Source organism: Pan paniscus, chromosome 19 (genome assembly GCF_029289425.2).
Source record: "Pan paniscus chromosome 19, NHGRI_mPanPan1-v2.0_pri, whole genome shotgun sequence".
Classification (NCBI taxonomy): Eukaryota; Metazoa; Chordata; class Mammalia; order Primates; family Hominidae; genus Pan; species Pan paniscus.
Window position 1 is genome coordinate 73,412,837 of NC_073268.2, and position 22,951 is coordinate 73,435,787.

The 22,951-nt window shown below is 43.4% G+C and overlaps 1 protein-coding gene across 7 annotated transcripts in view; it reads left to right on the forward strand.

Annotated features, from left to right (window-relative positions):
* Positions 1-18,612: 18,612 nt before the first annotated feature.
* The window catches only part of MSI2 (musashi RNA binding protein 2), a 428,034-nt gene continuing 423,695 nt past the window's right edge, over positions 18,613-22,951 (forward strand). For 4 of the 7 annotated variants that reach the window (XR_010110574.1, XR_010110575.1, XM_034942534.3 and 1 more), the window contains exons 1-4: positions 18,707-18,894; positions 19,188-19,228; positions 19,558-19,639; positions 20,362-20,446. Coding sequence is in view for 5 of the 7 variants with exons in the window: in XM_034942534.3 (XP_034798425.1) it covers positions 18,833-18,894; positions 19,188-19,228; positions 19,558-19,639; positions 20,362-20,446 (270 nt within the window). In the remaining 2 variants the exon portion in view is untranslated. Of the gene's footprint in view, positions 18,895-19,187; positions 19,229-19,557; positions 19,640-20,361; positions 20,447-22,951 lie in introns of all 7 variants that reach the window. The other 3 variants (XM_034942537.4, XM_034942539.4, XM_034942535.3) reach the window with 2 other exon arrangements.

Genomic DNA, 22,951 nt, shown 5'->3' on the forward strand with positions numbered 1-22,951 from the left:
GTTTTCTGGGCACTTACTTTGTGCTAGGCTTGTGCCGCAAATAAGACAGGCAGGCCGGGTGCGGTGGCTCGCGCCTGTAATCCCAGCACTTTGGGAGGCCGAGGCCGGTGGATCACGAGGTCAGGAGATCAAGACCATCCTGGCTAACACGGTGAAACCCCGTCTCTACTAAAATACAAACAAAAATTAGCTGGGCGTGGTGGCGGTCGCCTGTAGTCCCAGCTACTCGGGAGGCTGAGGCAGGAGAATGGCATGAACCTGGGAGGTGGAGCTTGCAGTGAGCCGAGATCATGCCACTGCACTCCAGGCTGGGCGACAGAGTGAGACTCTGTCTCAAAAAAAAAAAAAAAAAAATAAGACAGGCAAAGTCTCTTCTCTCTTGGATAGGGGGTGAGAAGCAGGCAATTAACAAGGAAACAGAAATTAGCACAATAATTTCAGAATGAAAAGTGCTAGGAAGAAGAAAAAATAGAATAACGTGACAGAAAATGATTTGGGAATAGGTGGAAAATATTTTAGATTTTGGTATTAAATGTCTCTTCTCCCTAGACTTTACAGACAGTTGTTAAAGACAGAGGGAAACTTTCCTACATCAATGAGTCCACCTTGTAATTTAAATAATTGTCTTTTTAATAGGTCTGTTTACTTAGTTGATATTTGAATGTTGAGCTTTTAAAAAATAAGCTGTTTTTTGGAAGAGAATTATAGAAATTTAAAGTTTATTCATTCAACAAATACTTGTTGCTCTCCTACCACATGTTGGCATTGTTCTAGGTGCTGGAGGTACGGTAAAGGGTGAAACAGATGAGGCCTTGTTCCATGGAGTTTCCATACAATTCTCTAGAAAGAAGTAAACAAAATAACTTCACATGGTGTTGGGTCCTATGCAGGAAATAAATAAAGCAAAGGGTAGGGAGGAAACTTTAGAGAGATTGGTCAGAGAAAGCCTTTGTGAGGAGGTGGAGTTGAAAGAGGATGAAGATACAGAGAAAAGGGAACATCATAGGTTGTTGGTGGGAATGTAAATTAGTACAGCCTCTATAGAAAACAGTATGGAGATTTCTCAGAGAACTAAAAATAGAACTACCATTTGATCCAGCAATCCCACTACTGGTAACCTTTAACAGTATATACCCAAAGGAAAAGAAATCAGTATATCAAAAAGATACCCACACGCGTATGTTTATCGTAGCACTATTCACAATAGCAAAGATATGGAATCAACCTAAGTGTCCATCAACAGAGGATTGGATAAAGAAAATGTGATACATGTACACAATAAAGTACTACTCAGTCATTAAAAAAATCAAACAGCAGCAATATGGATGGAATTGCTGGAAGACATTATCCCCTGGTGAAACAAGCCGGAGACAGAAAGACAAACACTGCGTGTTTTCACTTATAAGTGGGAGCTAAATCATGTGTACACATGGATGTAGGGTGTGGAATAACAGACAATGGAGACTTGAAAGAGTGAGGGGGCCGGGCATGGTGGCTCATGCCTGTAATCCCAGCACTTTGGGAGGCCGAGGTGGGTGGATCATCTGAGGTCAGGAGTTTGAGACCAGCCTGGCCAACATGGTGAAACCTTGTCTCTACTAAAAATACAAAAATTAGCCGGGCATGGTGGTGTGTGCCTGTAATCCTAGCTACTCAGGAGGCTGAAGCAGGAGAATAGCTTGAACCCGGGAGGTGGAGGTTGCACTGAGCCGAGATCACGCCACTGCACTCCAGCCTGGGCAACAAGAGCGAAACTCGGTCTCGAAAAAAGAAAAAAAAAAAGAAAGGGTGAGAGGATGGGGGAAGTGAATGATGAGAGACTACTTAATGGGTACAATGTATTTGAGTGATGAATACCCTAAAAACCCTGATTTTACCACTATGTGATCAATGCATGTAACAAAATTATACACGTAACTCATAAATTTACATAAATAAACTAAAAAAAAATTTTTAAGTTAGCAAACAACTTTTTTAAAAGAAGAATAAGCAGATACCCCACATAGTGAGTAGACAAAGAACATCCCAGGCAAAAGGAACAAACAACATATGCAAAGGGCTTGAAGAAGGAAACAGCTTGTTTTGTTTAAGAAATGATAGAAGGCTGGGCGTGGTGGCTCACACCTGTAATCCTAGCACTTTGAGAGGCCAAGGAAGGTGGATTGCTTGAGCCTAAGAGTTTGGGACCAGCCTGGGCAACATGGCAAAACTGCCAAAATTAACCAGGCTTGGTGGCATGCAGTTGTAGTCCCAGCTACTCAGGAGGCTGAGGTGGGAGGATCACCTGAGCCCAGGTGGTCAAGGCTGTGGTGTGCCGTGATCATGCTACTGCACTCCAGCCTGGATGACAGAGTGAGAACCTGTCTAAAAAAAATTAATTAATTAATTTAAAAAAATGAAAGAGATGATAGAAGATGGTGGTGTAATGTGAGGTTGGAAAAGCAGACCTAGAACATACCACGGAAGGTCTTTTAGGTGACAGCAAGGGGGTTCGATGCAGTGGGAAACCACTGGAGGGATCCGACCTGCATCCCATAAAGACCTCTTTGGCTACTGTGAGGGAAACAGACATTTTGGGGAGGTTCCAGAAGTCAAGGTAGAGGAAGAGCTAGTCTATAAGGCGGACCGCCTTTGTGAAAAATCAACCTATGAAAGAAGCCAACATACAAAAGATACACTGGAAGTGATCAAAGACTTCCAAGAGCAGCCGGGAGGTGGGATCTCAAGTCCAGATGTTGAATGAGTTGGGCGATTATATGGGACAGAACCAGAAGCTGATGAGGGGCCCAGGATGCAGATCAAAGAGACGGGATGAGCAGGCAAATGCCATTTCTTTTCATTCCGCCTATTTTGCTTGAGTCACCAGTTTGGTAAGGGGAGAGTTTCAACCATCTGCAAGTAATCCAAATGCTTTTACTAACCTGCCTACCCATCCACACCCCCACCAAAAAAAAAAAAAAAAAAAAGAAAGAAAGAAAAATAAGAAGCCAACCCCAGAGCTTGTACGCCTGCATTCTCCACAATCATTTCTCTGTGTTACAGCTCTTGTCATCTTACATTATACATGAATAACTAATCAACCAAACACAAACCCACTGATGAAAAAAAACGCATGTTGGATCTAGAATGTGAGCAGGGTAAAGAGTAATATTAATTTCACTGGCAAATAACAAAATGGGAGCAAACATGAGGGATGTTAAGACAAGACTTGTGCTTTCGAATGCTTCTGGGAATGGAAACTCTCCAAGAATCAAGGGAAAGGGGAAGAAGGTTGGACACATTTGGAGTGCACTAACACCAATTCTTTTTTCTTCTGGTATGCATATGTGACTATATGCAACATCATCCTGGGTCAGGCCAACTGGTCATTTAAACCACCATGCTGTCTGCCTCACCTAGTCGAACAGTTCATATAATGATCTTCCACTATTCCTTAATGGACATACAGGTGTTAGTCTTAATGCACCAACCAATACTGCGATAGGCTGGAACAAAACCTTTTGCTCTTTGAATGTCCACAGTGAGTAACACTATGCTAGGTATGTAGTAGGTGCTCAATAAATGTATCTTTCACACACTTCCTAAATGAAGTCTATTTCTTCCTTCATCGTTTTCCTGAAAGATCTTTCTTGACCACTAAGGATGAACTCCTCATCTCCATATCCAGTGAGTGGTTTAGAAATGTTTTAGTCTTCCTCCTCCTTGACTTCATAATGGCATCTGACACTGCTGTGACACTTCAGTTGTCTTCTGTGACTCTGAACTTTTCTGGTTCTAATCTTTTCTCCCTGATGGCCTCTCTACCCTGACCTCCAATGATTTCTTTTCCTGTTTCTGCACTCGAAAGTCCATATTCCACAAGGACTCTGCTTTTCTGTCTTGTCACTCTTTATGAGAAATTAATTGTATCTCATTTCAAATCAATGCATGTATCTATCATCCTCTGTCACATTACATGCAAAGTATCTGCTTATGGACCTGTCTGTCCAACTAGACCTCAAGCTCCTCAAAAACAGACCCCTCACTGTGTTCGTCTCTGTGCCTCCAGTACCTGGCACAGAGCTGGACACTCAGTGAATGCTCCATACACACGGGCCCAACTGATCCATTCTCAAATTATGCTCGGAGTTGGTAGATTGGGCAGAAATTATTACCCCCATTATATAGAGAGGAGACCCCAACGCTCAAGGAGGTAAAGCAAACATTAGAAACATGATTCCTGCGACTGGCTGTGGAGACTCCATGTAATAATCATTCTGGTATTGCCAATTGCAAAAGGACTGTAAAGCTAATAGAGATGCTGTCTAAATACCGACATCCAATCCTTTCATGCTCTTCTGAGCAGGCTTGAATTTTCCAGTGCCTCTCTTAAAATACAGCCCGCAGGACTGAGCATAAAACTGCATGTGGCCTGACCTGCCAGCACGCGCTGGGAGTATTGCTTCCCTCCTTCCACACTCTGCTGTGCTATTAATAGAGCCTCAGATTGCACTAGGGTTCTCAACAGCCTCCTCGCGCTGTAGGTTCACATCAAGCTGGTGATCAGCTAACCCCCTGGGTCTTTCTCATGCAATGCCTTCTGTCAGGCCAGGCCTCCCCAGCAGCCACTTGGGCAATGAATGTTTTTGAATGCTCATGATTATTTGTGACTTAGACTAGAAGGTACAACACCAGATCATGCCCTTCTTTCTCATGTGGCATTTTGCTGAGTGGGTGATGGGGTCTTAGGGGTCCTGTTCAGGACCCAGAGCTGTGGCCAGCCACTGGGGGCCACCAGCATCATCGGCCCCACAAAAGTAAGAGGATGATGGCGAAATTAATTTTCTGGCTCACTTCAAATTATTCTTGTGTTCATCCCTACTCCTCTTGGATTAGGTCCTTTCTTGGTCTTGTTCTAATGCTGGGTGTTTGTATGCACAGCCTCTTTTCCCTCCCACCCATGGACACAGCCACATTTTGATTTCTCATGCCCTTTCCAAATAGTAGTAGTATTTTTAGCATGAATATCTTGCTCAGAAATTGGCTGTACAGTCTATCCCCTATTGTCTTCACATCTAATACTTTTCTTTTCTCCCTCTGCCTCTCCTATGCATCAATACCACGTTTGGCTAAATAGATTTGATTTTGACCTATTTGAATTCTCCCTTCACAGATGACAGCCCTTTCTCCCTCTCCTTCCTTCCCTTCAATTAGTTTTTTCAGCCACTTGGAATTAGCTGATGGGTAATTGTAGAAATTGCAACGTGGGCTACTGTGGTGGGTCTCAATGTCAACTCCAGGAAACCTCTGAATCTGGGGGGCTCTGGTTTCAGAATCTGATAGCCAGGCCCTGAACTCTGGAATGTGGGGCTGTGACATGAGATACAGCTTCTCTTTGCTCGGCCACTAGAGGGAACTGAAATGTGGGGCGCAAGAAGGCGTTTCCTCTGTTCGCCAGACGAGGGCGCTCATACCCATGGTCCTCCAAAGTTGGAATCTCTCGCCCCAAAACACATCTTGTCGGGTTGGCCTCCTTGTAACCCAAACATACGATGGGATGACATTACAGCTGTGCTACTGATTGCTGCTTTGACCGCCTCCTATGCTGTGTAAATGGCCAAAAGCAAAGAATTATTAAAAAGCAGGCCCAATGTTGTCCAAGCTCACGTGTGGTTTGTGGGTCTATGTGTTTGCTGCTGGCAAATTCGCAAGCAGATGGGACTCCAAGGCAAGGCGTGGAAGTGATGATGGGAACGTTGGAAGTTCACAGACATAACTTGTAGAGTGTGTGAGGCCGGGTGCGCGGACCCTGTGTATCTGCAGCTGCGATACTTAGATTTCAGTTTGGCAAGGCAGGTCACGGTGGAGATGGGGCAAGCTGCAAGAGTGGTGGAGAGGAGGAAGGGAAGGTGACAGTGGCCCTCTGTCAACTGTTTCCAGGTAGAGTTGAAAGGTGTAATCATTTTCTTCTGGGGGCCTTGGCACCTTTCATCAAGACGAATTTGGTGACTGGTTTAAAAAGATTTAAAAAATTAAGCTCGAGAGGCCAAAGGAGAAAATGGTTTCCAGGTGGAAAGGGCTTGACAGAATGGTGCTCTTGTGCCGTGACTCCGAACTCCGTGGAGCATTCCAGTGGCCCACTGTACTCCCACCCCTCCAGGCAGCACTGGGAGGCAGCCAAGTCTAGGAGGCAAAGGGCTCCCTAACTGCCAAGCAGTGAAGATGTTGAATAAAATATTTACTTACACGTTTAAGAATAATGATGACAGCATGACAAACAGTGGTGAAACAGCTTTAGGGGACATGGAAGGGCAGCCCTGGGATATTTTTAATGAGAACAGTGACTTCCTGTTTAATTCCCGAGGCTTGTCTCTTTTGCCTACCATACCCACACTGGCATCACAAGATACCGCCCATGATTGGGGAGGGGGTTCACCAGACTGGCCTAGGGAGTCCCCTGCAGGAAGCTGCCACATGGAGAGGCTACAGCCAGCCTCACTCCCAACCCTAAGCTATTGCCCACCTTTTGCAACTCCTGAAGATTACAGCTTTCTGATCCCTTCCCCCCCCACACACCAGAAGGGTCCTCTGTTGTGGTCATTCAATAAATGATATTTCTTAATTAGGAATCTAGCTCTTTCTTATTCAACTGGACTAATAAGCACCCTATGCCCTGCTTGGGTGTGATAATTTTGAGTTGGAGACAAGGAAAAAGGAGTGGATGAAAGGGAGTAAAAGTCTTCACCCACAGCACTAGATTTCAGCTATGCCCAACGTGAAAATGGAAAGGGAAAATGGAAAAAAAAAATTGGCCAAACACACTTTAGGTTTGTTTTTCCCTCCTTTTGGGAGCTTTTTGCATTTTCCTCCCCAATTTGGGAAAAAAATGAAAGAAAACAAATTTCTCTATCATTTAAATAAAACAGACCTTTATGTCTCTAAATATAATACATCAAACAATGTTAGGAGTAACTAAATTATACATAAAGATACTTGTTTGTTAGATTGTTAAAGGCTGTTTGAAAAATAGAATTTCGCCGGTGAGGTGCCTCACACCTGTAACTCCAGCACTTTGGGAGGCTGAGGCAGGTGGGTCACCTGAGGTCAGGAGTTTGAGACCAGCCTGACCAATATGGTGAAACCCCATCTTTACTAAAAATACAAACATTAGGTGGGCTGTGATGGCACATGCCTGTAATCTCAGCTACTCAGGAGGCTGAGACAGGAGAATTGCTTGAACCGGGGATGTGGAGGTTGCAGTGAGCTGAGATTGAGCCACTGCACTGCAGCCTGGGCGACAGAGGGAGACCCTGTCTCAAAAACAACAACAAAAAATAAAAATATAATTTCACTTTTTGTCAGCCTCACATCCTCCATGGTTTTGTGTGTTTATTTTTCCAGATATTTTATACCTCCAGTTATGACTCTGTAGAAAGATACCATCTGGGGGCCAGGCATGATGGCTCACCCCTGCAGTCTCAGCCTTTGGGAGGCTGAGGCAGGTGGATTGCCTGAGGTCAGCAGTTCAAAACCAGCCTGGCCAACATGGCGAAACCCTGTGTCTACTAAAAATACAAAAATTAACTGGGCATGGTGGCAGGCGCCTGTAATCTCAGTCACTCGAGAGGCTGAGGCAGGAAAATTGCTTGAACCCAGGAGGCAGAGGTTACAGTGAGCCGAGATCGCACCATTGCACTCTAGCTGGGAGACAGAGTGAGACTCTGTCTCAAAAAAATAAATAAAGATACCATCTTGGCTTTCCAATATTATACAGATCCAGAAGAAAGACCAACTTAGGATCTCTATGCACGTGATTATTTCATATTTTTTGGAAGAAAATAAACTACTGTTGAATTTAAGAACATGCTCAGAAGTCATGATTTTTGAGGAAGGAGGCTATTTATTTAAATCGATATAAAGGACCATTAGTTTTAGACCTGTAATTTATACTTGGTGAAATTTTCATGGAAAAAAAAAAACAAAAAAACAACAAAAAAACTCATTTCCCTAAATATTTTCTAGTAAAAACATGGCTTGCTTTTTTGGTGCAAAGTCTGCCACGCTGTTTTTAAAAGCGAGGCTTACGAGACCGTGGGAGAGAGATAAGTGAACAGCCTCTTTAATAAGAGAGGCGTCCAGCGTGGCGGCGAAATGCAATACCAAAAAGTAAACAAAGAGCGTCGTGTGAAAAAGAGCAAGTTGAAATGAATCTTGCTTTTCCTATTTGAAAAACACGCTCATGGTTGTTAGCAACTGAGTCAAGACATTTAAATCATATATATACTTTTAGATCTTGACAGTGACCTTTTATAAGTGTACAGTGGGGATAAGAAGATGAGCAAAGCCTTGCTGCAGAAAAAGCATTTCAGTTAATTGAACATGAAATGTGTTACCATCTGATAACATTAATAATATGTGATCGCTACTTTGTATCTAATATGCAGTTCATTTGGTTGGAATCTAAAGCATTCTATAAACGTTAGCATATGAATCCTGTTGCAAACCTATAAACTAAGCAGCTCTATTTTGGTGCATTTTGAAGTATCTCTGTGTTAGTTATCTATGCTGTGTAACAAATTATCCCAAAACTTAGCCGCTTCGAACAACAAATATTTATTTATTTATTTATTTATTTATTTATTTATTTATTTATTTATTTTGAGACGGAGTCTCGCTGTGTCTCCCAGGTTGGAGTGCAGTGGCGCGATCTCGGCTCACTGCAAGCTCCGCCTCCCGGGTTCACGCCATTCTCCTGCCTCAGCCTCCCAAGTAGCTGGGACTACAGGCGCCCGCCAACACGCCCGGCTAATTTTTTTGTAATTTTAGTAGAAACGGGGTTTCACCGTGTTAGCCAAGATGGTCTCGATCTCCCGACCTCGTGATCCGCCCGTCTCGGCCTCCCAAAGTGCTAGGATTACAGGCGTGAGCCACCGCGCCCGGCAACAAATATTTATTATCTCAGCATCAATCAGGAATGGCTAAGCTGGGAGGTTCTAGTTCAAAGGCTCTCATTAAGTTGTAGTCAAGGCATTGGCCAGATTAACAATCATTTGAAGACCTGATGAGGGCCGGCAGATCCACTCATAAGGTGTCTAACTCACAATCCCAGCAAGTTAGTTTGAGATGTTGACAGTAAACCTCAATTCTTTTCTACACTGGTCTCTCCATAGGGCTGCCTGAGCATCCTCATGACATGGCAGCTGGCTTCCCCCAGAGCCAATGATCCATGAGACAAAGCAAAACGGAAGCTACAATATCTTTGGATGATCTAGCCTTAGAATTCACCCACCATCACTTCCTTCACGTCCTGCTCCTTAGAAGCCGGTTACTAAGTACAGCCCACACTCGAGGGGAGGGCAATTCGACTCTATCTCTTGGAGGAGTCTTAAAGAATTTGTGAACATATTTTAAAGGCACCGCGATCCCCTATTTATATAGGGACAGTTGAAAATGATGGTGGCTTACCTGCTCAAGGTCAACGAACTACTGGTAAGACCCCACCCGGAAGGCGGCAGGCTTTTTTATTTATTGTAAAGCAAAACAGAAAACCCACATTCTTGAAATAACTGCACATGAATCCCAAATCTGTCTCTTTCAAATGTCCAAGACCTTCTAAAAGTGGCAGGATGCTTTCTGTTTAGAAATGGATGAGATGGACACTAGACTGGAAGGGTCAGCCTTTGATTAAGAGTCAGCTTTCCTCTTAATCAGCTCTGGGACCCTGAGAACAAAAACACTTTTCTAAGGGATGTTTTCCTCCTTTGCAAAATATGATGGGCTAGCCGAATGGTTTCCAAAGTTGGTGGCCTTTAAGTCCTCTGGGGACTTAAAAACTCACTGATCTTGTGTTAAGTCCACAATGTCCAGGAATCTGTACCACTTAAAAGCACTTGGGGACTCTGGCGGCCTGTTTTGCAGACAGTAGGAACTGCTCGGCTACATGATTTCTCATGCTTCCACTTTTAACCCTATTTTATTTATTTTTGAGGCAGAGTCTCTCTTTGTCACCCAGGCTGGAGTGCAGTGGCATGATTTTGGCAACCTCTGCCTCCTGAGTTCAAGCGATTCTCCTGCCTCAGCCTCCAAAGTAGCTGGGATTACAGGCTCCCGCCACCATGACTGGCTTTTTTTTTGTATTTTAGTGGAGATGGGTTTTTACCATGTTGGCCAGCTTGGTCTGGAACTCCTGACCTCATGTGATCTGCTCACCTCTGCCTCCCAAAGTGCTGGGATTACAGGCGTGAACCACCATGCCCGGCCAACATTATTTTAACTCTCCCCATCAGACTGGATATGCCCATGTAAATTGTTGGTTCTCCATCTTCACTACAATCATGAGCAGAATTTTTAAAAAATATGATACCTAGGGCCCTCCCTAGGCAAAATATAAGTCATTCTGGGGTGGAACTCAGGTACCATCATGGGTTGTTGGCTTGTTTTCATCAGTACATTTAAAACTAATCATGTTTAGCCTTGTTGGCACATTAGAATCACTTGGGGAGCTTTAAAAAAGCCCACTGCCCAGCCTGTCCCCCAGGCCAATTAAATCACAATCTCGTGGGAAAACCAAGAATCAGCATTTTTTAAAGTTCCCCAGGTGATTACAACATACAGCCAAACTGACCTATGTTTGCCACATTTGAGATAATTCTAATGCTAATTCACCTATAAGGGATTATTCAGAAAAAAATCCCAACATTTAGATGCCACAGTACTCTAAGAAAAAAAATGCATTTAAAGTGGAAGATATTACAATTTTGAAATGAAAGACATTAAAAATTAAATGGAACTAAGTTCCATTTCTGGCAATATGGTAGACTAAGTAACTTGAAAATCCTCCCATCATAAACCACCTATAAATACTGGTCAGAATGTAATAAACACCCATTTAAATGAGCTCTCAGGACAGTAAGCAAAGGCTCTCAGAGTCAGGAAGAAGAGGGAGATTATAGCATGCTATGCAAGTAAGCTGAGGTTGAGCTGGTCTTAGGCAGGTTTGCTGGTGTTGGGAACCTGAGGTTTGAGCATCAAAATAGGAAGGAGACTATGCTTAAGGTCCATTAAAAGTGGGAAAATGGAACTCAGAATTCCCATAAAGCTGGAATCCCATCAAGCTAGAACCTCCTGAATCACTAGAGAAATAATCACTGGAAAAATAATCTCCCCAGTGTCACAAGGAAACAAGAAAATGTGCCTGTCTTTGCATGGGTTGAGGGTGGGGAATAAAGGGCTTTACTGAGAATTTGAGATTATAATGTGGTATGGTCCAGGAACCCCAAAGCTGAGAATGAATACAGAAATACAGACCCAATGCCAAACTATACAATGTATGTGGATATAATCCTCCACAAGCAAGATGTAGCAGACACAAAGGTCCCAAGAACCTCAGGTAACAGAACTATCAGGCAGACTATAAAATAAGCAAATTGAAAATTATTAAAGACACAAAGGAACCTGTGACACCATGAGAAAATAACATAACACTCTACAAAAGGTAGATTTTAAATAGAACTAAATAGAATTTCTAGAAATGACAAATATAGTCACCAAAATGAAAAGCTCAGTGATGAGTTAAACAGCAGATTAGACAGAGTCGAAGAAAGAACCACAGATGGATCTGAGAAAATTGCCCAGGAAGCAGCAAAGACAAAGTGAAGGAAAGTCTGACAGATTCAGAGTATGCTGGATAGAAGGAGAAGATGCATTATACATTTCATGTAAGTACCAAAAGACAATGAGAGAGAATCCCAAGATTATGCATATACAATGAGTATTGAATCAGATAAAGAAGAAGAAATTCATACTTGAATATAGCAGAGTAAAAATGTAGGAAGCCAAAGACAAGGAAAAAGTCTTAAAACCAGAGAGAAAAGACAGATTACCTACAAAGGAATGACAATTAGACTCATAGCAAATGTTTCAGAAATAAAGAATAGGAAGACATGGTATATTCAAAAAAGTGCTGGGGTAAAATAACTACCAGTCTTGAGTATTACACCCAGAGAAATCATCATTCGGGAATGAGAGGGAAATATGACATGTTTGTCTTAGCGGAGAGAGCGTACCACTCACACAATCCCCTGAAAAAAACTAAAGGTTATGTTTCAGGGGAAAGGGTCTATATCTAGAAGGAAATTGGTAAATAAGGGCAAATCTAAACGATGAATTGACTGTATATAAAATTACAATAGAGATTAAAATTAGGGGTATAAAAAGTAGGTGGATCTAAAAATAAGCAACAATAAAACATAATGAGAGGATGTAACTGAAGTTGAATCATTCTTAGCTTATTGGATAGTTCTAGGGCATTTGATTTACTTTAGATCACATGTACAGGTTAAAATTGTAATCACCGAAAGAGTAGAAATAGAATTTACAACTTCCGGCCAGACACAGTGGCTCACGCCTGTAATCCTAGCACTTTGGGAGGCCAAGGCAGGCGGATCAATTGAGGTCAGGAGTTCAAGACCAGCTGGCCAACATGGTGAAACCCCGTCTCTACTAAAAATACAAAAATTAGCTGGGTGTGGTGGCGGGTGCCTGTAATACCAGCTACTCGGAGGCTGAGTCAGGAGAATCGCTTGAACCCAAGAGGCAGAGGTTTTAGTGAGCTGATTGTACCACTGCACTCCAGCATGGCTGACAGAGTGAGACGCTGTCTCAAAAAAAAAAAAAGGCCTCGGCCTCCCAAAGTGCTGGGATTACAGGTGTGAGCCACCATGCCCGGCCAATAGCATCTCTGAGTACAAATTGGAACACCACTTTGGAAAACAGCTTAGTATTACCTTGTAAAATTTTACATTCACGTATGTTACGACCCAGCAATTACTCCAAAGAGAAATTCTGATCTATGTGCATCAGAAGGTAAGAATATTCATAATAACACTGTTTATAATAGCCAAAAAAAAAAAAAAAAATTCCTGAAAGCAACCCAAAGGCTTGTTTGTGAGAGAATAGAGAAACTAAACTGTGGCACAGTCACATAATGGAATATTATACAACTGGGAGAAAGAATGAACTACAACCTGATACAAAAATCTAATTCCCCCCCCCCCCAGGGCCCTGGCTAGAGGATCTAATTGATTCTTAATAATTTCATATTGAGTAAATTATCAAGCCTCAGAAATTTTTCATAAAGTTTCAAAACAAAAAGTAAAACAAAACAAATATTAGTTGTTGATATGCATGATAAAACTTTTTAAAAAGCGAAAAATCTTAACAAATACAAGATTCAGACTGGTGGTTACTTTAGAGGAACAAAATAGGGAGGAACACATAAGCAGATGTTACATAAGTCAAGTCATTGTTTCTGTTTTAGTTCTCTGGTTGAATAGCAGGTTTACAGGTATTCATGATATCAGCAAATAAAATGAAATAGGGCCATGAGTATACACAATGATGATAGTGTGTTATACTAGAGATTGTGACTAATATATTTTTGTGCCCCTAAATTGTGATATTTTGTGATCTTTAAAAATATCAGCAATCACAATAAATGTAAATGGACTAAACTTACTAGTTAGCACAATAATGAACCAGAGCTAGCTATATGCTATTTACAGGAGACTGAACAAAAAATTTGGGACATGGAAAGGTTCAAAGTAAAAGGAAAGAGGGAAAGAGAAAGATCTATCAGTCAAGGGCTAATTAAAAGAGTAGTTACATTTATTACAGACAAAGTAGACTTTAAAGCAAAAGGCATTAGGGATAAGTATCTTCTGTGCCAATATTAAAGGAATAATTCGCTAGGAAAATAGCAAATCTAAGCTCGTATGCACTGAATAACAAGGCCTTAAAATACACAAAGCAAAAAGTATGAGAAGCAGAAAATGTATAGTTACAGTGGGAAATTTTAACAGTTCTTTTTGATGCACCTGACAACATACTTTTAAAATACAGCAAAATTTGAGAGAATTACAGGAGAAACTGGCAAATCTAGTCATATAGAAATTTTAATGTACTTCTATAAAAAGCAACAGGTCAAGCTGACAAAATATTAGTAAGGCTACAGGAAATCTAGACAATATAATTAATAAGTCTGATCTAATAGACCCATATAAAATGCTATACTTAAAAATTAAGGCATATACATTCTTTTCAAATCTACGTGAAATATTTATAAAAATTGACTGCACCAAAGCAAGTTTCAATAAATAACAAAGAATCTGCTTCATATAGATCACATTCTTTGACCTTAATTCAGTTAAGTTAGACGTTAGTAACTAAAGAATAACCTCAAATACCCCTCAAATACACCTGTATTAATTCACTAGTCAAACAAGAAATCGTATCTGAAATCTAATTTTTTTTTTTTTTTAAACAGGATCTCGCTCTGTCACCCAGGCTGGAGTAGTGACATGATCATGGCTCACTACAGTCTCAACTTCCCAGGCTCAAGTGATCCTCCCACCTCAGCCTCCTGAGTAGCTGGGCCTATAGGTGCATGTTAGCACACCTGGCTAGTTTCTAGAAAAGTTTTCTTTTGCAGAGATGGGGCCTCACTATGTTGCCCAGGCTGGTCTCAAACTCCTGGTCTCAAGTGATCCTCCCACCTTGGCCTCCCAAAGTGCTGGGATTACAGGCATGAGCCATTGTGTCCAGCCTAAAATCTAAACTTTTTTTACCTCATTGGTGATAAAAAAGTCTATATATCTTGTGGAATATAGCTTGAGTGGTACTTAAAGTGAAATCTGTAGTCTTAAATGTTAAAATCAGAAAACAGATAGCTAAAAATTAATTACCTAAGGCAACAATTCAAAAAAAAAAAAGCAACAGAATAAATCCAAAAAGAGCAGAAGCAGAAGGGAATACTACATGATATATATTAATATTACATTACGTATTATATTCTCACAAACTATATAATAGTATATATTTTCCATTGTGCCATATATAACAATATAATATATAATAATATATAAGAACAAAACTTACTGGAACAGAAAAAGAAACAATATTGAAACTAAAGTCTGGTTCTTTGGAAACACTAATAGAAAGTAGAAAGAAAACACTAGTAAAAAAAAAAAGATCTCTGGCACAGCTGATCCAGATAAGAAAAAATACATATAAAATGATATTTAGAATGAAAAAAAAAAACATTATGGATAGATACAGCAGAGATTAAAATACATTAAGAGATAACTATGAACAGCATTTTGTCAACACATTTGAAAACCTAGATGGTATGGATAATTTCCTTGAAAAACATAGTGTATAAAAATAGATTCAAGAAGAAAACAGAAAACCTGAAGAGATCTACAAGCATTAAAGAAATGGAATCAGTAGTTAAAAATCAACCCACGAAATGTCTATCCCAGACCCAGACAATTTACCTGCAAAACTACCAAACATTCAAGGAACACATAATTCCAATCTTACACACACTGTTCCAGAAAATGAACAAAGAAGGAACATTTACCGGTTCATTTTATGAGACCAGTATAACCAGACAAAGGCAGTAAGAAAAGGGAAAACTGCAGCCAATTTGACTTATGAACATGAATACAAAAAGAATCCTAGAATGAAATTAAATGTTGGCCATCATTCATTCATTCATCCACTCACTCATTCAGTCAATCATTATTTATTGAGCGTCAACCGTGCGCCAGCAGGCACTGTGCTAGTACATGGAGAGCAGAAAGGGACGGGAGCTTCTGGCTTAGAGGAGATGGGCAATAAAGCAAATGATCATACAGGGTAAGGTACACAGAGGACGTTCTGGTAAGGTAACTGCATATCAAAGGGCATTCGACCCTGTCAGAGAGGTCTGGGAAAGATTTCCAGGCACGTAAGTGGAGTAAGGGTGGATGTGGGAAGACTGTTTTGTAAGCTGTTGCAGGGCCTCAGGTGGGAGATCTAGGATGCAGCAGCAAGAAAGATGGATTTGAACTTGGGCTTCCTTTAGAAAGGCTAAGTGGAGATGTTGAATAGGAAATTGACCAGAGCCTGGAGCTCTTCAGGAAGGGTGGGGCTGGAGATTTCAATTTGAGTGGCATCAACATGTGTTTAAACCCATCCTGGAAGATTGAGTTTGAAGAAGGAAGTGTCCAACATTGTCTTGGGCTGTTGAGACTTTCAGAGGGTTGAGGACTGACATTGTGCTGCTTGAATTCTCCTGATGCAGGGGCTACATTGAGTGAGCTGGAGAAAAAAAATGCATAAAAAAAAATAATAATAATAATAATAAGCTATTACAAATAATGTAGAGCAAAGGGGCAGCAAGAGGGAATTTTTTTGGACAATGAAACTGTTCTGCATCTTGATTATGGTGGTGGTTACATGACTCTATACATATGTCAAAACTCATAGGATTACAGACCAAAAAGAGTAAATGTTACCGTATATAAATTAAAAATAAATGACTAAAAACAATGTAGTAATGGAGACTTAAAATCCAGTTCTTTCTAAGCCCTGACTTTGTAACCACAGCTCTAGCCCCTCTCTGGATTTTAAATCAGTTCTATAAGTGTCAGCTTGTGGAGGTCTATACCAGACAGGAAGGGCCCCCAACTCTCGCCTTGTGAGGGACAGAATAAACACGCAGGCAGCAGAGGCCACACGGCATTGGACTGATGGTCAGAGGGTGGGGGTGGGGTGCAGCCTGGTGAGTTTGGCACCTCTGAGACGCTGATGTATAATGAGGGGATTAGATTAGGAAAGGCCTTTCTACCTAGGATGGCCTGTGGTTCTACTGTAAAAATCCCAAACACAATACAATTAGCTCTGTTGTCTGCATTTTGTTTAGAATAATCAATCATAATAAACAATCATTGTAACAACTGGCTGTTCAACACATGAGACCCCAGATGATTTGGGAAGGAGCTTGGAGTGACAGGAAATGTTTGGGTTTGTGGTTTGAAGCCTTAGAGCACCTTCTCAATATGATTATATTGAGTAGTGATTGATAATAAACACGACTCAGGTTTACAGTGAAAAAGGAACTTTTACAACATTGGTTCACTTCAGCCTCTCACCTTCACCACATCAATCCTGTCAAGGAGGAATTACTGCAATTTAGGGAACAGGGAGACTGAGGGTCTGGTCACTCAAGGCTATGGCTGGTGTTGAGATTTTCCCAATATTCCATTTTTCCAAAGCCCACAGTGGATTTGGTTCAGTTTTGGTGTTGAGTGTATTCCTGTGTCTCCTAATCCTATGAAAATTAATGGAAAAGTGTTAATTGGGCATCAATTCATGCTTAACATTAATCTCAGTATTTGATGAACCACAACTTTATGTTGCCCCTCATGCCATATTAACTCAGTTTATTGCAACAATTTAAAACGATACAGATTTAAAACAATATGGGTAATTGTATCCGTATTGTTTCAAATGCCCCATAAATTGAAACCAGCCCGAATTTGGGCAGTCTGGAATCTGCCGGAGAAACTTTCATGCGATGCCTTTGGAAGGCTACAGACATTGTCTTTTTGGAGTTTTCAGTGCATGAAGGTATGAAACCGCATTTATTAAGCACCTACTGTATGCCAGAACCCATGCTGCACAATACTACTGCTGCTAAGGTGGGAGTGATTCTGAAGCCTTCTGCCACCCTAGCTACCTCTGCAGGTCGTGAGGGGTCTTGGGCTATTTCAGTGTCATGCACTTTACTATCCTGGCATACAAAGGCTGGGTGAGAAATAAAATATATAACGAACGGATTACACAGGGGTTTCCTGAAATAACCACCCTTCCCATCCATCCCAGAGACACCCCAAAAGTACTTCTCGTTATATACAAACATTTGCTTTGAACTTCAATCATGTGACCTTGACTCCTATAACCTATCTTATTACATTTTTAAAACACTGTATGATTAACGCGGAAACCCTTTCTTCGGCACTTTCTCGCCACTGGAATCGCGTCAGTTTCTCAAAGTTCCAAAATAACCTTTCCCGGGCACGGATTGGTACCTCTACTGGGGAAGGGCGGGGAACCGCGCAAGACGTGCCGGTGTGGAGCGAGAGCCAGAGAGAACTTCCAGCGCAAAAGGAAAATAAAACTTGTGGCTGGTGTTTGTGCAGGAGGGTCTCCGCCATCCGGAAGCCCCCCGATCCTGGGGCGTCTCGGGGGCCGCCAAAGGAGCGCCAGGGTGTGGGTTTGCTCCCGACGTCCTTGACCTAAATTTCTGAGCGGTGGCTGGAAACAGGGCACAGCGGAGGGCGGGCGGCTGGTGCCATCCCCGGATCTCGGCGGCAGGGGCCGGCAAACTTGAATGGAGAGGGCGAACTAGAGAGGGTGGGGGGCGTCTTCTCCCAGGTCCGGGTGAGGAGCCGCAGCAAGCTCCCCGCGCCTCCCCTCCCCCGATCCACCCGCCCCCCGCAGCCCATGTGATCCAGGGAAGTCGGGGTGCGCTCCCCCTCGCCCTGCGCCCTGCCGGCCCGGAGGCGGGGTCCCCTCCGCCCGCGGGGTTCGCGCGCCACCCTTGTGGGTCCGGCCGTGGGGGGCCGAGTGTGCGCGCGCGGGCAGGCGGGGGCCGCACGGGGGTGCGTGACGTCACCGGCATTGGTTACACGACGTTCTAGAACTCCGCCCCACGTGCGCCGGGGAGGAGGGGGAGGAGGAGGAGGAGATGGGGGTGGGGAGGAGGAGGGGGAGAGGTGGGGATGGGCCGGGGGGGCGGGGACGGGGGGTGTGCGAGGCAGCGGGGCTGAGCTAAGCCGAGCCCACGTGTGACGGCTCTCGCCGCTGCCCCGGCTCCGCCGCTCGCAGAGAGATTCGGAGGAGCCCGGGCGGGGGGGAGGAGGAGGGGGAGGAGGGAGCGGAGATCTCGGGGCTCGGAGCCGGCCGCCGCTCCGCTCCGATCGCTGTGGGGCTCGGTTTTTTGGGGGTGGGGGGGCGGGGGGGCTCAGATATGGAGGCAAATGGGAGCCAAGGCACCTCGGGCAGCGCCAACGACTCCCAGCACGACCCCGGGTAAGTTTCCAGCCGCTGCCCACCGCGCCGCCTTGGGCTCGCTCTCCTTGCAGCGGCGGGGACGGCGGTGCGCGGAGCCGGGCATCTCCCGCGCCCCCCCGCCTCTCCCGCGCGCCCCCCCCGTGGAAGTTACACACCTTTGGATTGCATTTCGCCGTCACCTTCTCCCCCACCCCACCTCCCGGCTCTCGCTCGCTCGCTCCCCCCCGCTTTCCTTTTAGCTTTTGTAAGTTACACGTCAAAATGGCCGATCTGACATCGGTGCTCACTTCTGTTATGTTTTCTCCCTCTAGTAAAATGTTTATCGGTGGACTGAGCTGGCAGACCTCACCAGGTAAGGGAGGGAGGGGGGGACGCCTGGGTCCCCCCCTTCTTGGCTTCTTTATTGCTCTTTGTTATCCCGGTGTAGGAGCCCCCCCCCCCGCCATTGGCTCCCCACTTCTCCTGTGCAAGGTTATTTTTTTTAAATAGCAAATCCTTTCTGAGCCCTCTATGCGACCTCTGTTGCCGAATTTCCCCCGCGTGTGCAAAAAATGCAAAAACAAAACAGAATAACAACAGAAAACTACTTTTGGATTTTGTCCTTGATCAAAATTTGCATTGCTTTTTTTTCCCCACACCTTCTCTCCCCCCCCCCCCATCTCTCTCTTTCTCTCTCTACAGATAGCCTTAGAGACTATTTTAGCAAATTTGGAGAAATTAGAGAATGTATGGTCATGAGAGATCCCACTACGAAACGCTCCAGGTAAACCATTCCCTTCTGGATTTTGTCTTTATTTTAGAACAAAGTTTAAGTTTTATTTTTGGAGGTGTCTTCGGAAGTAGCTAAGCGGATTAGAATGGGGCTCAGGCGCGTGGCTGATCTCGAACGGCGCTCTATACCACCCCCACCGCCCCCTAGTAACCCCAGAGGTTATTGTTAATTGGAGCTGAACTCTGGATACAGAGATACCCATCTCTCTGCTTTAAGTCATTTTCCCGTCGCTTCTTTTTCTCTGTTTAAAATGACATTCAGCTTCATTTACTTTCGCATAGTTTTTTTTTTTTCTTTTGATCTTAATGTGTGTTTCCCCCACACTCCCAGCTCCCCAAACTCTTAAGATCCCTCTTGGAAAGATGGTGGTAAATCTCTTCTGAGTGCCGGGCTTTCTTCGGAATAAAACAAAGCGTTAAGAAAGGGAAGGGGAGGAGGAGAGGAAACTGAGGTGGCCAAAGAGTGGAGGCACCAGCATTTTCCAAGTTACCTCCACCCTCCCTGCCCCCGTTCCACTTCCCCCGTTAACCTTGATGTTTTTTCTTGCGAGGTGGAGGGCTGTAGGCAGGAGGGGAATTGGAGGAGGGGAGTGGGAGGTGAGGGTGCGTGGGGGACAACTTTTGCTCCTCATTCAGCCTTAGGTCTCACTCCTGGTTGCTTTCAATGGTGTCACATTTTCTTGTTTGTTTTTCTCCCTCTTTGTCTCCTTTCAGAGGCTTCGGTTTCGTCACGTTCGCAGACCCAGCAAGTGTAGATAAAGTATTAGGTCAGCCCCACCATGAGTTAGATTCCAAGACGGTAGGTTGCTTTTTGTTGTTGTTGTTCGCCCCTTTTCAGGAACGATCTGGGCATTGACAGCCCCATTTAAAGGGACAGTGCCTTCTTTTGCTTCTGTGCTAGAACTGGGTAGTTTTAAACTGAGCTAGCGAGTTGGCTCAAAAGTTTGCTGCTGTGGCTGGCTTTGGGGTTTTCTTTTTAGAGCCTGTCCCATTGCAGCTTCAGAGGCTGCCAAGGTTAGGCCTGGGGAGGAGAGGGTTCGGCTCCTGGAGTCTGCCTTCCCGGCCTGGGGACTGTGCAGAGAAACTCCACCAGAGAGCAAATGCAACTTTTCTTTGTCAGCCAAGCACAGCACGCGTTACCAACTGTGGCTGTGGGGATCAGCTTTGAGAAGGCACAGCCTGCTTTGTGGCCAAGGGGGACAGCAGTGGGAAGGAGGGGAGAGGGCACTAATTACAGGTCCAGGCAACAGGTTTCTCTTGGGGCACTTGGGATTTGGAATGTGGTTTGGGAAGGGAAGGGGACGCTGGCGGAGCTGAGCTGGGCATCCACTGGGGTGACTCCAGATGGCGTGAAATCTAAGGCTGATAAGGCCTGGGGGTTTCAAAGTGATTTTTTTTTCCTTCCTTTTCTTTCTCAGATCCTTTCATTTGAGTATGGGTACTTTTATACATCACAAGTTTTAAAAATCCAGAGTAGAAGGGGGAAAAGTCTCCAGGCAGAGGTCAGAAGGGGAAGGGAAGAAAGAGTGTCTGTATATAACAATACATTTAATGGGAGGGGGAGTGTGCAGTGTTTTATTTAGCCCCTGTGTGGGCTTCCTGCCTCTCCTCCCTTCCCTTTATGTCTACCAGAGTTTCCCCACGGTTTTTATTAATATATATCTGCCCCAAACAGAGGCCTTAAGATGACATTGGGCTGTAGTGCTGGGTTGCATGGAACTTCACTCCTCTGTGATGGGGTAGTGGGACAAGGCCAGAAATGGGGCTCTACTTCCATCCGCCTCTTATGAAAGTGAGCAAGACATTCCCTACCTCTGGGTCTCAATTTCCTCTTCTGTAAAATAAGTGGACCGAGGTGATCTTTCAAGCCCCTTTTGGCTTTAACATTGAATGGAAGAGAAGGAAAGAAAATAAAGAAACCTGGCAACCTTCGGTGCACTTGAATTGATTTTGCAAATTCACCCTCTTTCTCTGATCAAAGAGATCAGGAGTGCGTGCCTTCTCCTAAGAAAGAAACCCACCTACACTCTTAGTTGCTTTATTAATTGTCCTGGACTTGTCATAGCTTGCAATGCAGCCCAGCCTTTTGTACTTTTAGATAATTTAATTTCAGAAATCATTTGTAGGATGATAACAGATGTCTGAAAAATTTTTCTCTCCTTGATTTCATGGCTAGCCATTTCAAAAAGCTAGTGAAATTAAAGAGGAAAATCTTTTCAAGGCAAATTTGGGAATTTATCATCCACCTCCTCTTGCTACCTGGGTGGGAGAAACAGTATTTGGTTTCTGTGGTGGCTGGTGGGTCATATTCCTCTGTATCAGGTGCAAAGCCTGCAGTTTCCCTCTCTGATTGTTTATAGACATGTTTTGGTCACTATTATTTAGTGTAACCTAGCTTTTGACTTTGTTTCAACGTTCAGTGCAGGAGGCAGAAGCGGTTGGTTTATTGACATGGAAACGAGGATCTTGTTTACTGTTACCTTAAAAGCTTTGTTTAGGTAACGGCCATTCACATCCAAAATAGTACCCTAGTCTTTTCCTAGAGGACTTGTAGATACAGTAAGTAGAGCTGTACCTAACTAACTAATGTTTTAATTTTTGGTAGTTTTCTTTTTTGTTTGTTTTTTAAAAAATAGTTGACAGGGATGTGCAAAAGGTTGGGATTTGCCATGCTTAACTTGACCCTTCCTCTCCTTCAGAGATCTCAGCGTGTAAACTTTGCACACTGAGGAACTTCGATCATGATATAATGCTCTGATACGGCCACACACCATCCAGGAGTTCTGAATTGGCTTTTTCGTTTTGTGATTTAAATTTTCTTTAGTACTTCACTTTCTTCATTGCACCTTACTTCTTCCAGCTCCTGGCACCTCCCTCAACATACCCCACACCTGTTACCCCATAAACAAGGTGATTTCTGATTGCAATTGTGTGCCGGCCAACTAAAAAAAACACCCTCTGGGGAGTATTTATAAAAAGACACCTCTGTCTTACGTACGTCAACAGAATGGAAAATCCACACCTGTTGTATTTCTCTTGTAGACAAGCGCTAGTCAGTGCTGGACACACCTGTAGATGCAGTAATGTTAATCTTTATGAAAGGGTAGTTTTCTAGATCAGAGATTTTTGTCTATTTTAGTTTTTGAAAAGTAATCTCTCATTTCTCAGGTGATGTTTAAAGGTAGGGAATGCAATGCAGACTTTTATTAGGTCTTTAAGCCCCCGTAATAACAGCAGGAAATCCTCATATGTCTTTCTGGCTGGGACCCTAGGTGATGTAAGTCAGGGAACAAATGAACTATCC